The sequence below is a fragment of the Ceratotherium simum genome, chromosome 12 (genome assembly GCF_057802395.1).
Source record: "Ceratotherium simum simum isolate JZ-2026a chromosome 12, ASM5780239v1, whole genome shotgun sequence".
NCBI lineage: Eukaryota > Metazoa > Chordata > Mammalia > Perissodactyla > Rhinocerotidae > Ceratotherium > Ceratotherium simum.
In genome coordinates this window covers 19,110,989-19,126,836 of record NC_141911.1, presented here as the reverse complement: position 1 = coordinate 19,126,836, position 15,848 = coordinate 19,110,989, and the positions used below count along the sequence as shown (strand labels likewise).

The 15,848-nt window shown below is 34.4% G+C and overlaps 1 protein-coding gene across 1 annotated transcript in view; it reads right to left on the bottom strand.

The window, feature by feature from the left end:
- The window catches only part of LOC106800112 (putative ATP-dependent RNA helicase DDX60), a 100,731-nt gene that overhangs the window by 31,491 nt on the left and 53,392 nt on the right, over positions 1-15,848 (bottom strand). Inside the window, 5 exon segments of the mRNA XM_087437258.1 lie at positions 8,262-8,416; positions 8,793-8,853; positions 10,409-10,552; positions 12,691-12,853; positions 15,213-15,340. Coding sequence (XP_087293384.1) covers positions 8,262-8,416; positions 8,793-8,853; positions 10,409-10,552; positions 12,691-12,853; positions 15,213-15,340 — 651 coding nt within the window.

The following is a 15,848-nucleotide window of genomic DNA, read 5'->3' as shown; positions in this document are numbered from 1 at the left end:
CATTTTGATGTATCCCATTTGTTTATTTTTGTTTTGGTTTCCCTTGCCTTTGCTATTATATCCACAAAAACATCACTAAGATGTCAATGTCAAAGGGCTTACTGTCTATGATTTTTTAGGGGGGAATTTTATGGTTTCAGGTTTTGCAGTCAAGTCGTAAATCATTTTGACTTAATTTTTGTGTACGGTGTAAGATATTGGTCCAGTTTTATTCTTTTCCATGTGGATGTCCTGTTTTCCCAACACCATTTATTGAAGAGACAGTCTTTTCTCCATTGTATATTATTGGCTCCTTTGTGAGAAATTTACTGACCATACTTACATGGATTTATTTCTGGACTCTGTATTCTGTTCCATTGATCTGTGTGTCTGTTTTTATGTCAATACCATACTATTTTGATTACTATTGCTTTATAATATAGTTTGAAATCAGAGATTGTGATACATCTAGCTTTGTTCCTCTTTCTCAAGATTGCTTTGGCTATTCTGGACCTTTTGTTGTTCTGTAGAAATTTTAGAATTATTTATTCTAGTTCTGTGAAAAATGCCATTGAATTTTAATAGGGATTTCATTCAATTTGTAGATTGCTTTGGGTAGTACAGACATTTTAACAATATTATTTCTTCCGATCCATGGGCATGGAATATCTTTTCATTTATTTCTGTCGTCTTCAATACCTTTCATCAATGTACTATAGTTTTCAGTGTAAAGGTCTTTTACTTCCTTGGTTAAATTTATTCCTAGATATTTTAATCTTTTTGATGCAATTGTAAGTGGGTTTGTTTCCTTAATTTCTCCTTCTGATAGTTCATTATTAATGTATAGAAACACCACAGGCTTATGTGGATTGATTTTTGTATCCTGCAGCTTTATTAAATTTATTTGTTCTAGCAGATTTTTGGTGACGTCTTTAGGGTTTTCTATATAGTATCATGTCATCTGTAAATAGTGACAGTTTTACTTCTTCCTTTCCAATTTGAATGCCTTTTATTTCTTTTTCTTGCCTAATTGCTGTGGCTAGGACTTCCAATTACTTTGAATAAAAGTAGTGGGAATGGGCATCCTTGTCTTATTCCTGATCTTAGAGGAAAGCTTTCAGCTTTTTACCATTGAGTATGATGTTCTCTGAGTTTGTCATATATGGTCTTTATTATGTTGAGTTATGTTCCCTCTATAGCCACCTTGTTGAGAGTTTTTATCATTAACAGATGTTGTATTTTGTCAAGTGCTTTTTATTCATCTATTCAGATTACCATATGATTTCTACCCTTCATTTAGTTAATGTGATATATCATGTTGATTGATTTGTGGGTGTTGAACCATCCTTACATCCCTGGAATAAATCCCACTAGATCACGGTGTATGATCTGTTTAATGTATTGCTGAATTTTGTTTGCTAATATTTTGTTGAGGATTTTTGCATCTATGTTCATTAAGGTCGTTATGGATATTGGCCTGTAATTTTCTTTTTTGTGGTGTCCTTGCCTGGTTTTGGTGTCAGAGTAAACTCATAAAATGAATTTGGAAGGCTGCCATCTTCTTCAATTTTTTGGACGAGTTAGAGAAGAATTGGTATTAAATCTTCTTTAAATGTTTGGTAGAATTCCTCAGTGAAGATATCTGGTCCTGGACCTTTGATTGTTGGGAGATTTTTGATTATTGATTCAATCTCCTTACTAGTAACTGGTCTATTCAGATTTTCTATTTCTTCATGATTCAGTCTTAGAAGGTTGTATGTTTCTAGAAAGTCATCCTTTTCTTCTAGGTTGTCCAATTTGTTGGCATATAATTGTGTGAAGTAGTCTCTTATTATCCTTTGTATTTCTATGATATCAGATGTAACTTCTCCTCTTTCCTTTCTGACTTTGTTTATTTGAGCCCTCTATCTTTTTTTCTTGGTGAGTCTAGCTAAAAGTTTGTTAATTTTGTTTATCTTTTCAAAGAATCAGCTCTTAGTTTCATCGATCTTTTCTATTGTCTTTTTAGTCTCTATTTCATTTATTTCTGTGATAATCTTTATATCCTTCCTTCTACTAACTTTGGGCTTCATTTGTTTTTCTTTTTCTAGTTCCTTGAGGTATAAAGTTAGGTTGTTTATTTGCGATTTTTCTTGTTTCTTGAGATATACCTGTATTGCTATAAACTTCTCTCTTAGAATCACTTTTGCTAAATCCCATAGATTTTGGTATGTCACATTTCTGTTTGCCTTTGTGTCAAGGTATTTTTGGATTTCTTCTTTGATTTCTTTGATGACCCATTTGTTGTTCAGTAGCATGTTGTTTAATCTCCACATTTTTGTGGTTCTTCCAGTTTTCTTTTTATAATTGATTTCCAGTTTCAAACCATGTGGTCAGAGAAGATGCTTGATATAATTTCAATCATTTTAAATTTACTGTGACTTGTTTTGTGGCCTAGCATGTGATCTATCCTGGAGAATGTTCCATGTGCACTTGAGAAGAATGTCTATTCTGTTGTTTTTGGATGGAATATTATATATATATATATATAATATTATATATATATATATATATATATATATATATAAAGTTCATATGGTCTAACATGTCATTTCAGGTCAACGTTTCCTTACTGATTTTTCGTCTGGATGATCTATCCATTGATCTAAGAGGAGTGTTAGAGTCCCCTACTGTTATTGTACTGCTGTCAATTTCTCCCTCTAGGTCCATTAACACTTGCTTTATATAGTTTGGTGCTTTTATGTTGGCTGTGTGTATATTTATAAATGTCATATCTTCTTGCTTGATTGACTCTTTTATTATTTTGTAATGCCCTTCTTTGTCTTTTATTACAATCTTTGTTTTAAAATCTATTTTGTCTGATATAAGTATAGCTACCCTAGCCTTCTTTTTGTTTCCATTTGCATGGAATATCTTCTCCATCCCTTCACTGTCTGTGTGTGTCCTTGCTTCTGAAGTGAGTTTCTTGTAGGCAGCATATAAATGGGTCTTGTTCTTTTTTTATCCATTCAGCCACTCTATGTCTTGTGATTGGAGAGTTTACTCTATTTAATTTTGAAATAATTATTCATAGATATGTACTTACTGCCATTCTTTTTTTATCCATTCAGCCACTCTATGTCTTTTGATTGAAGAGTTTAGTCTATTTAATTTTAAAATCATTATTAAAAGATATGTACTTACTGCCATTATGTTAATTGTTTTCTGGCTGTTTTCCTAGTTCCTTTCTGTCCCTATCTTTTTGTCTTTGTCTCTTCCTTTGTGATTTGATGGTTTTCTTTAGTGTTATGTTTAGATTCCTTTCTCATTTTCTCTTGTGTATTTACTGTAAGTTTTTGTTTTGTGGTAACCATGAGGTTCATGTATGACATCCTATGTATATAACAGTCTGTTTTAAATTGACAGCAACTTAAATTTGAGTACATTCCAAAACTTTACATTTGTACTCCCCTCCTCCTGTGTTTTATATTTTGATTCACCTTTTCATCTTTTTATTTTATGCATTCCTTAACTAATTGTTATAGTTTTTGGTTAATTTTATTACTTTTATCTTTTAACCTTCATACTTGCTTTATAAGTGATTCATTCACTACCTTTACTATATATTTACCTTTTCCAGTGAGATTTATATTTTCATGTTTTCTTGTTGCTAATTAGTGCCATTTCTTTTCAGCTAAAAGAAGTCCCTGTAACGTTTCTTGTAAGGCTGTTTAGTGCTGATGAACTCTTTAGCTTTTACTTATCTGGAAAACTCTTAATTTCTCCTTCAAATCTGAATGACAACTGTGCTGGATAAAGAATTCTTGGTTAGAAGTTTTTTCCTTTCAGCACTTTGAATATGTCATGCCACTCTTTTCTGGCCTGCAAAGTTTCTGCTGAAAAATCAGCTGTCAATCTCATGGAGTTTCCCTTGTATGTAATAAGTTGTTCTTCTCTTGCTACTTTTAAGATTCTTTCTTTATCCTAACTTTTACCATTTTACTTATAATGCATCTTGGTGTGTGCCTCTTTGGGTTGATCTTATAGAGAACTCCCTGGGCTTCCTGGACCTGGCTATCTGTTTCCTTCTCCAGATTAGGGAAGTTTTCAGACATTATTAAATAATGGGTCTCTCTCTTCTTCCTCTCTCTTCTCCTTCTGGGACCCCTATAATTAAAATTCTATTTCATTTGATGTCCCAAAGGCCCCTTAAGGAATCTTCACTTTTTTAAATTCTTTTTTCTTATTGCTCCTCTGAGTTCCACATATTCCATGGTGAGTTCCATTGTTTTATCTTCCAGCTCACAGATCCGTTCTTCTGCTTCATCCAGTCTGCTGCTGAATCCCTCTACTTATTCTCAGTTCAGTTATCGTACTCCTCAGCTCTATAACTTCTGCTTGGAACTTTCTTATATTCTCTGTCTCTTTGTTGAAGATCTTCTATGTTCATCCATTCTTCTCCCAAGTTCGGTGAGCATCTTTATGACCATTACTTTCAACTCTTTATCAGATTGATTGGTTATCTCCATTTCATTAATATATTTTTCTGAAGTTTTGCCTTGTTCTTTCTTTTGGAGCATATTCCTTTGCCTCCTCATTTTGTCTGACATTCTGTGTTTGTTTCTATGCATTGACAAAGCGATTACCTCTTCCAGTCTTATGTGGGAGATGCCACATGGGGCCCCGAAGCACAATCCCCACTGGTTACCAGAGCCAGGCACTCAAGAAGTGTTCCCCATGTGGGCTGTGTGTGCCTGCCTCTTGTGATAGGGTTGAAACTGTGGTGCACAAATGTGCAAGTCTTTTTCTTTTGACTCAGCTTCTGCATGTGGTTGGACCAGGCTGCTGTGCACTGGGGCAGGGCACTCAGTTGGTCCTTCTGGGGCTGGATGGGCCTCTGCGGCCATGGTTCATGGGGGTGAGGTGCTTCCACCAGAACTAGCAGGCTACAAGGAGCATACGAAAATGGTGCCCACCAGTACCAGCACCAACAGGTCAAAAGAAGAACACAAAGATGACACCCACCAGCACCTCTGTCCCTGGAGAGAGTCCCAACAGGTTCCTGCCTCTCCAGAAGACACTTAGATAGGCAAATGAGTCTCCTTCACCTATAGTCTATGCACTTTTCAAACTGCTGCTTTTGCACTGGGTTTTGAGGCAAGTGAATCTGTGCACCATCCCTTTAAGAGAGGATTCTCCATTTCCTGTAGCCCTATGGTTCTCTTGGATGTAAGCTCCATTGATTTTCAAGGCCAGACACTTTGGGGGCTTGTCTCTCTGGTGCAGGTCACAAGGGTTGGGGTGCCTGATGTAGGGTACAAACCTCTCACTCCTCAGGAATGTGTTCCCTGTTATGAAATCCCTCCAAACTGTCGATCACTGTGCCAGGGGTAGGGCTTCAGGTGAGGCTGAGTCTCCTCCTCTCCTACCCATCTCGATATGGTCGTTCTATCCTTTGTTGTGAATGCGTCATTTAGTTCGCTTTCAGATCCATTTCAGAGGGAATTGTTCCACGTGTAGGTGTATATTCATTGTGTCCATGAGAGGAGGTGAGCTCAGAATCCTTCTATGCCACCATCTTGAACTGGAGAATCTCTTGATTACTTTTTGATTGATTCAGATGCTTCTCATGCCTTTTTTTTTTTCCTCTGTAGTTTGGATGTTACACACTCAAATTCTGTTCTTTCAGTGTGTACTGCCAAATTTACATAATTTCTACTTATAAAAGTCCAAAATTGATCAGTAATGTTATCCTCCCCTTGGACTTTACCTCAAAAAATCCCCACTTCTAAAATAAACAGTATTATAACATATTTTATCTCTTTTTTATTCCAAGGTGTCTTTTAAAATTTTTATTCAGATAATAAAAATTTTAATTTACCCATGTTTATGATTTTCTAGGATCTTTGTTTTACTTTTGACTATGTTTTACTTTCCTGAAATTACTTTCATTTTGCCTGAATTATTTAGAACTTTCTTTTAGTGATGAGGTGATATGATGAACACTTTCAGTTTTTATTTGTCTAAAATTCTCCATGTTGCCCTCATTCTAGAAGGATGATTTTACTGTGTATGAAAATTTAAGTTGGCAGTTATTTTCTTTAAGTTTTTTAAGGTAAAATTCCACTTATTTCTGGCTTTTATTTTTGCTTTCAGGAAGTCATATGTCAATCTGCTTTAGTAATCTCTCTGTTTTAGTGTTTTAATGTGCTTTATTTTTAATGCTGTATACTTACACGATATAGTGTATCAAAACATATAAACTAAAACTGGCAGAACTACAAAGAGAAACACAAAAATTTACATTAAGAGTGACAGATTTTAACACTTTCTACTCTCTATAATGCTGCTCTCAGTAATTGATAGAAGACAAAAAATTTATCAATAATACAGATTTAAATTAAAAAGCCTGACAGAACACTACAGTCAGTACTCACAGAACACATCTTTTAATGCATGTATGGAACATATTTCTAAATAAACTCTATTTTTAGAACCTTTTTAGATTTACAGAAAATTTGCAAAGATAGTACAGAGTCTCTAAATACTCTGCACCCAGTTTCCCCTATTAGTAATATCTTAAATTTGTACCGTACATTTGCTACAATTAATCAAAAATATTTATCTATTATTATTTACCAAAGTCCATACTTTTTCAGATTTCCTTAGTTTTTACCTAATGTTTTTTTCTGGATCCACTCAGAGTTTCACATTACATTTATTAGACCTGTCTCATTGGCTTCTCTTAGTTGTAACAGTCCCTCAGACTTCCCTAAAAGAAATCAGGGCTCTTTGGAGAAATTACTGATTCTAAGGTTAGGATAAGAAATATACAAGATGAGCCTGGAGCATCTATCTTATTTTGATAGAAAGTAAAGCAGTGTACAAAAAGAACAGCAACAATTCTCACAATGATGGAAGCATGCCAAAGGGATACAGGAAGCAAGTGAAAGAGCTCTCAATGGCCAATACTAGAACAATATGGGCAACAAAATAAAGCAACATGAATTATAGTACAAAGCGTAAAATAAATACCCATGTGTCCATACTGATGTAAATAAATTTTGTATATGTAAATAAATGGAGAAGACACACATCTCCTATACAGAAGAATTCCAAATAATTTATGTAGATGCTCTAGCTATAAGGACGTGGAGCATAACTCAACCGCCTACTCCTTAAGTATGGGTTGCACTTAGTGATTTCCTTCCAAAGAAGACAGCATGGAAAGTGGGAATAAAAGATAACCTTATAATGAAGAAATCTAACAAATACTAAATCAGCCAGGTGCTCAAGGAGAAAATCAATAGTATGTCATGTTGATAGTCTATACCCTTGATCTGATGAGAAGAGTACACTACCTCTGTGGTCTTCTTTCAAGAAACACATAAGCCCTGTTTAATTACAAGAAAAACATCAGAAAAATTCCAGCTAAGGCACGTTATACAAAATATCTGACCAGTAATCCTCAAAACCATCAAGATCTTCAAAAACAAGGCAAATCTGAGAAACTGTCACAGCCGAGAGGGCCTAAGGAGATCTGACAGCTAAATAGAATGTGATACCCTGGATGGGATCTTGGAACAAAACAAGGACATTAAGAGAATAGCTGAGGAATGTGAATAAAGAATGGACTTCAGTTAATAATAATTTATCAATATTGTTTCATTAATTGTAACATACATACCTTACTAATGTAAGATATTAATAATATGGGAAATGGGCTGTATGGTATATAAGATACTCTCTGAACTATATTCACAACTCTACTTTTTAACCATAATAGTCAAAATTTGTCAAGGTGAAGTAAACAGAGTCATTCTGGAAAGAAATTTGGCATATATTTCTAGAGCCTTAAAATTTCTTTTCTTCTCTGAAACAGTTATTTCACTTTGCAGAAACAATTGATCCTGTTAACAATCAGAAATAATGATATATGTTTATAAAGAAAAAATTTCAACATTAGCAGAATGTTTAAATAAATTATATGTGTATATATTATGATGCACTCATAAAATGTTTATTATGTAATGCTAATTAAAAATATACTTAATTATGTACTATTGGGCAAAGTAGACAGGATTCCAAATTGTATACACATTGTATATTAACTATATAAAAATGTATTTAAAAGAACACAATATTCTAAAATGTTAGCAGAACATCCCTCTAAGTGGAGGGATTGTGGGGGAGGGAGGTAGAATGACTTCCCTACAAGCTGTCAGGGTATATTTCTTTCTTCTAGTCAGACCAAAGAAATGAAGGCAGTGCTCTGAGGAGAGTTATCCTCAAAACTCACCAACCTTGATGTGCTTCAGTCTGAAAAGCATCTCTACAACTTGTCTTTGTTTATACTCCATTGAACCATGATGATATCCAATGCCCCGCCATAACAGACTGTGCAGTTTGTAGCATTGTCTTGTTCCTCTCAGTCTGCGTAAGAGATCTTCATTAAAGTCTGAAATACCCAAACAAAGAATTTGCAATATCAAATTAAACCATTTATCCTTCAACTTAACAATGATGTTAGGTGTTAAAAAATTGTTTAGAAATCAATACAGGGTTGGAAACACTTCTAAAAAGAGTGGCTGTGTTTTAGGCGGAACCCAAAGCCTATTTGAACTATAAAATGCCTGACACGTGGTATCTAAGTAAAACAGTTCCATAGTACCTGACATTCAAAGCTTGATATCTGATACAGGCGAACACTATCCAACCTCATATGTGATGATCCTTTCTTCATCCATTTCCTCATTGGGAACATGCACCCCATTTTCTCCCCCATACCCACTGAGTGGTGGAGGCCCAGCCTCACTCCCAAAGTGTTTAATCACTGGTCATATGTCTAATAGACTGAACAAGGGCTCCAGCTGAGTCCGAGGCAATGAGGAAACACTGAAGGGAAAGGATAAGAATTTTAAGAGGTGAGTAAGGGACCAGAGTGCCCTGAGGCTAGTACCAAAACCATCCCTGCCTAACGTTCTCAGCTTAGTCTGATTTTCTACCACCCCTATTTTGTTCTATTTTTGCTGTTAATTCAAAACCAACTTACTGTTTTTTTTTCCGTTACCACCTCCATATCTGACCAGTGTTGGGTTGTTCTCGCTCTCCCTCTCCCTTTCTTTATCTGTGGCTTCTTATCTTTTTCTGTGTATTTTCTTTGTGTCTGTCACTTCCTGTTTCTCTTCTCGCTCTCTCTCCTTTTTTCTCTCTCTCTTTCTCTCTCTCCCTTTCCTTCATACTCCTTTCTCTCTCTCTCTGAAACTCTGTCTGTTTCCATACATTTCTTTCTGTATCTCTCTGTCAGTCGCTATTATTGTTTCTCTGTCTCTTTCTCTCTTTTCTCTTTTTCTCCCTCCTTTTCTCTCTCTCATTCTGCCTCTCTTTCTCCCCTCTCTCATAACTTAAGGAAAGAAAAAAGCATGAACAAGTAATAAGCACAGTTCCCTGACTACTACATGAATCATCAGGTCAACCAACAAACATTTTATGAGCGCCTATTGTTTAGCGTCTCTATCCATGTTTTACAGTTAAGTTTTTGAAGGAGATGTGGGGTAAAGGAGAAGTATAAGACAATAATGACTCTACAGTTTTCAGTTGGAAGAACTAGCTACACGGAGATCCAGAACAGAGGAGGAAGAATTTTCAGAAGACAGACAAATCTGATTTTGAGGTTCTTGTAGCAAGTTGGTGGTTAAGCCTGTAGCTCAGAAAAGAGATTTTACATTTAATTTTTATATTTATGTCTACATAACAGAATAGTTATAATTAACTTCAATTAATAAAGTCAATTTCACAAGATAAAAAGGCTGTAGATGTTGGAGTTACAACTTGGCGAAAATCTTCAAGCTGCTTTTAATAGCTGTAAAAGTTTACAAAAATTATTTTAATTTCTTCAGCTTCCAACTTTAGTCTCCCATATATTGTTTCAAGATTAATTTAGATTAAGTATGTTGTGTGTCTTATAAATTCCATGTCACAATAAAGACACTACACACAGTTTTACAGGCTAAAATGTATCCCTCCTAAAATTCACGTGTCGAAGTCCTAACTCCCAGTACCTCAAGATCTGACTGTATTTGGATATAGGGTCTTTTCAAAGGTAATTAAGTTAAAATGAGGTCATTAGGGTGGACGCTAATCCAATGTTACCGGTGTCCTTACAAGAAGAGGAAATTTGGACACCAATTTCAAAGGGAAGACAATCCCTTGAAAATACAGAAAGAAGATAGCCATCAACAAGCCAAAGAGAGAGACCTGGAACAGATCCTTCCCTCATGGCACTAAGAAGGAACCAACCTTGCCAACATCTTGATCTCAGACTTCGACCCTCCAGAACTGAGAAAATAAATTTCTGTTGTTTAAACCACTCAGTTTGTGGTACTTTGTTACAGCAGCCCTAGCAAACCAATACACATATCCAAATGTGTTCCCTCTTCTTTTCTCTTACCTGATTATCCACAACTGTATGATCGGTATAAGTACAGTCTGGAGAAACTTCCTCGTGTTTCTTAAGGTTTTTCTTTATTTCCTTTATTTCAGCCTCTCATAAAATAATTCTTTGAATTCTAGAACTTGAATCTGAATTTAAAAACTGAATATAAAATATCAGGAAAATCAGTAAATATATTGATTGTAGCATGCATGTTCCTTCATTTTTTGAGTTTGAGGTTATATCTATAAATGCCAAGTGAGAAGGGTAATTCAAACCCAAAACATAATTAGCCCTACTAGAGGATATTCATCAGACCTTAATTACCTCAGTTGTCTATCAGCTTACCATTTAAGTATATTTTAAATATATGCATTAATATGTATTTAACAGGAAATAGAAAAATCTTCTGTATCTCTCCCATCTCTCATATCAACAAAATTCTTCTTTATTTTCTATGTCTAGTGGAATTATATTTTCAACATTAAATTAGGTGGAAAAATTCAATTTTCCTAAAAATTGCATACAAATTCAAATGCTTTATAGTAGAAGAAGTATAGAAAAAATGTATCTGCCAGATTTTCTTCTTTCTAACATATAGTGCAATTGATTTTTGACAGGTGCCAAAATTAGCTTTGAGATCTGTTGGGGTACTTCTCAATCAATAAGTCATTGCTTGGGTGGAATGACACATAAAGGAAGAGTGACCAGCCTGCTGGGCCATTAGAACAGGCCTGTATCTATCATCTTGTATGAGAGAAACTGGCCGCTGGGCCACCGAGGCTCGGGCAGCAGAGATGTATCCAATGTCACTCTTTCCAGATCAAAACCTATCTGACCACCCCCATCTCAGAAATACAGCAGAAGCAGTCAGAAAAGAATAATTTATTGCATTATGGTTATTATTTCACTCAAGAGTAAGAACAAATGCTAGGAAAGAATCCTGAGTGAGAGTGAGAATTGTGTAACTATTACCATAATGAATTTTGTTTCACAGATTAATATATACATTAGAATCAAACAAAAATAACAGAGGCAATGCAAATCAAAACTACAATGAGATATCATCTCACACCAGTCAGAACAGCTATTATTAAAAAGACAAGAAATAACAAGTGTTGGAGAGGATGTGGAGAAAAGACAACCCTCAAGCACTGCTGGTGGGAATGCAAACTGGTGTAGCCACTATGGAAAATAGCATGGAGATTTCTCAAAAAATTAAAAATAGAAATATCACATGATCCAGCTATTCCACTACTGGGTATTTATCCAAAAAAATATGAAAACACTAATTCAAAAATATATATGCACCCCTATGTTCATTGCAGCATTATTCACAATAGCCAAGACTTGGAAGCAACCCAAGTGTCCATCAATGGATAAATGGATAAAGAAAATGTGGTATATATATACAGGCGAATACTATTCAGCCATAAAAAACACAAAATTGAGCCATTTGTGACAACAGGGATGGACCCTGAGGGTATTATGCTAAGTGAAATAAATCAGACAGAGAGAGACAAATACCATGTGATTTCACTCATATGTGGAAAACAAACAAACACATAGATAAGGAGAACAGATTGGTGGTTACCACAGGGGAAGTGGGTGAAAAGAGGGAGAAAGGGATAAAGGGGCACATATGTATAGTGACAGATAAAAATTAGACTATTGGTGGTGAACATGATGCAGTCTATACAGAAGCTGAAATATAAGAACGTACTTCTGAAATTTACACACTATTATAAACCAATATTACACCAATAAAATAATTAGAAGCAAAAAAAATTTTTTTAATAAATAACAGAGGCAATTTCTTTACATGTTTGTCTGCTTTAAATTAAGACAATAAAGGCACAGACATACTAAAATCATATTTCTTGAGTGTTACATTACAAAACCAATGTGTTAGTGAACTTGTTCTGACTAATTAGGTGTTTTATATTTTAATGGTGTCCTTTGAAAGTGGATATAAGTATTCATACACTTTATTTTAAACAAATTTTAAAAATTACAATTTCTAAAAAATAAGTTATAATTTGCAGTTCTAAGATAAAAGAAAGAAGGAAGCTAACATAATCAATAAAATTATTGTAAAATATTGTATAATTATCAAAATACTCAGAAATCACCTCCTGCCTGTGCCCACAAAAGTGAAGTATAATTAAATTAACTTGATGTGTCAGAGAACAAGAAAGAAGTCACATCATCACATTATAAAAACAAGTTGGAATTATAAAAACAGCTGAACATTCATATGTTTTGTTAAACATTTAATTCCACAATTCAAATAGAAATACTCACGCAGTATAGTTTCTCTTTTGAGACCTCACTGCTTTCCATAGTTTCTTGTTCAAAGTTTTCTTCTCTCTCTCAGAATTTGGATTATTGTGAGTTTTTTGCTTTATTATCAAATTAGTAAGAAGTTGTGAAGCTGATGATTCCACTGAGTGAATGTTGTATCTAAATTTAAAATATGTAAGAATTTTTGATAATCGTATGTTCACATCAGTAGAGAGCTGTTTGCATTACTAAATAGAATTTTTGGCAGAAAGAACATTTGTTTGGGCAATATCATTCTCTGCCTTCCATTCATTTTGACCCTTTTGACTCCCAAAGCAGAGCCTGTGTGAATGGGATCAGAATTTTCTAGACAGGTTAATTTTTAAATGATAAGTACAATAAATAAAACAGTTAGGTAAGGGCTTTTAACTAGATTAAAACTGCTCCCTTCTCCATTTTAAAACTCCCTATTTTAACATTTCTGAATATATATGAAGAATACACTAGTATTTTTTGTTGTTGTTACTTGCTCATTTTCACCTACGAAATACAGTTTGAGGTAAAAATTTTATTTTGTGGGAATTTCTGTGAATATTTTTGTACTTCATCACACTTGGCTTAACTTTTTTATCTTTGCTCAAAATGTTTCCCGTTTACTAGAAAATAAAATGCAAATTTCTTTTATAGGCATTTGAAAGAGTCCAGAATTTGGTCTGAAATTACCCTTTTAACTATGAAATTTGTATATAGGGAGTGGGTAGATGTATACACATAAATTTGCATAAATTAAAGTAATCTCAAGCCATAGCTATTGTCTCTCTCTTTCATATACATATGATACATATGAGATAAATATATATTAGATATGAGACATATATATGACATATGAGATATATATACAATATGTAGGAGATATATGAGAAATACATATACTATATATAAGAGATATATATGAGATTATACATGATAGAGATAGAAAGTGATGATATATATATATCTCATGTAAGTTTTTCTCATAATCTATCTTTCATTTGTTTGTTTGTTTTGGAAAAGGTCTTGTTCTGTTTCAAATGGAGTGAGATAAATTAGATCTAGGCTGAATGTCCTTCTCCTCTCCTCCCTGTCTAGCATATCTATTCTTTGATACCTAACTCCTTTGTGAAAGTGTCTTTGACCACGCCAGCCAATTACATTCTCTCTTCCCACTAAACTCTAAAGCATTTAGTGTCTTTATCACACATTTATTTAGTTATGTGTATATGTGTACTATGTTACATATCCTTTAGAGACAGACTATGCTTTACGTTAGTAATTTATTGCTTTTCCCGTCTATGTTCCTGGAGGTGACAAATATCTCTTCATATCCACTATAACACCTACAGAACGCCATGAACACTGAAATGTTTAGTAAATGTTTATATACTAACTAGCTACACTCTTGAATCTAACTGTTTCAGGGTCATGTATATTATCACTCTCCCAATGATTGTCAATTCCTTAAGGGCAACCATGCCACAAACTTTTTCTGCATCCTCCCCGAGTCCTTGGCCCAGCACCGAGGAGCAAAGTGAAATGATTTGAATGTGAACTCATTTCACCCATACAGATCGATTAAATATTTTGCAAAGAAAACATCAGCATTTTAAGTATAATGAAAACATGATTGCTAATTATTTGATGGGTCTGCTACTAACCTACATTGAACTTTTCTTTAAATGATCTGAAGGGAAAAATAGAAAGAGAAAACTAGCAGACTGTTTTAAAGCTTTTCTAAAATCTTTTCTTCTCGGTGAAGGGTTTAGATGTAATCACTTTTGCATAGTATGCAAAAGTGTGAGGTCATGGGCCAGTCCCGTCGCTTAGTGGTTAAGTGCGCGCGCTCCGCTACTGGCGGCCCGGGTTTGGATCCTGGGCACACACCGACGCACTGCTTCTCCGGCCATGCTGAGGCCTCATCCCACATACAGCAACTAGAAGGATGTGCAACTATAACATACAACTATCTACTGGGGCTTTGGGGAAAAAAAAGGAGGAGGATTGGCAATAGATGTTAGCTCAGAGCCGGTCTTCCTCAGCAAAAAATAGAGGAGGATTACCACGGATGTTAGCTCAGGGCTGATCTTCCTCACCAAAAAAAAAAAAAAGTGTGAGGTCATATGTGTATGTGTGTATGCATGTGTGTGCTAGAGTACATGCTCTTTTTTGGCAAATTTACCTTCTAGTTTTATCGTTTTTCCCTTATCTTACTTTGATGATATGTAGACTTTTTCTAATAACTTATGGACCAGAGAATTCTACTGTACTAAACTACACAATCAGATTTTGCAGTGTAATTTAATGAGAGGTCTTCCTTCCTCTCATACTATACCCAACTTGGTATAATAAGTATGACTTCGACACAATAGAATTAAAATTCTCCAAAATCCTACTAAAATGAATGAATCAGAATTTATATATCCTTTCTCAATTATTCTTTTCAAAAGTCTTTAAAATTCATACAATATTAAGTATAATGCTATCTGTAGAAAATATTACTTACGAAAAAAATATTGCAGGCAGCCTATCCATTTCTTTAAGTTTTTCCACAAAGCAGGGAAACATTCTTCGCTTTTCATTCTCTGAACTGTCAAAAGTTTGAGGCTTAAGGTACTTCAGTAACAGGTTTACCTGAATAAAATTATCATAAGTAAAAGGTAGATCATAAAATATTTGTGACTGTGAAGAAAATGTAATAAAATCAGCTGACATTTGAGACTGAAAATCAAATCAGGAAAACTTACTACACTTTTATGGGGAAATTTGGGAATTATATCTAAATCATGCACTAAATGTTTTTAAATAAAACTAAAACCTGAGAAAACTTGAATGATATATTTCTACAATATTCTCATAAGTCTATGTAATACCACAGCATGGTGTTTATGGAAGGGAACAGAGACTGTCACAAATTGATGTTGCTTATTAACAGGGTGAATACAGAGTACAGTACACATGACATCAGTATAAAAAATAAAATATAGTTAATGTGCTCAAAATTCTACTAATACACATCAGAGATTATATGTTCTCTCAAATTTGTCATGCAAATTTATCTTTCAAACCAACATTGAAAGTGAAAGGTTGAGGAGGCTACTAATAATTAAGCTAAAACAACAGGTGCAGGGGCTGGCCCAGT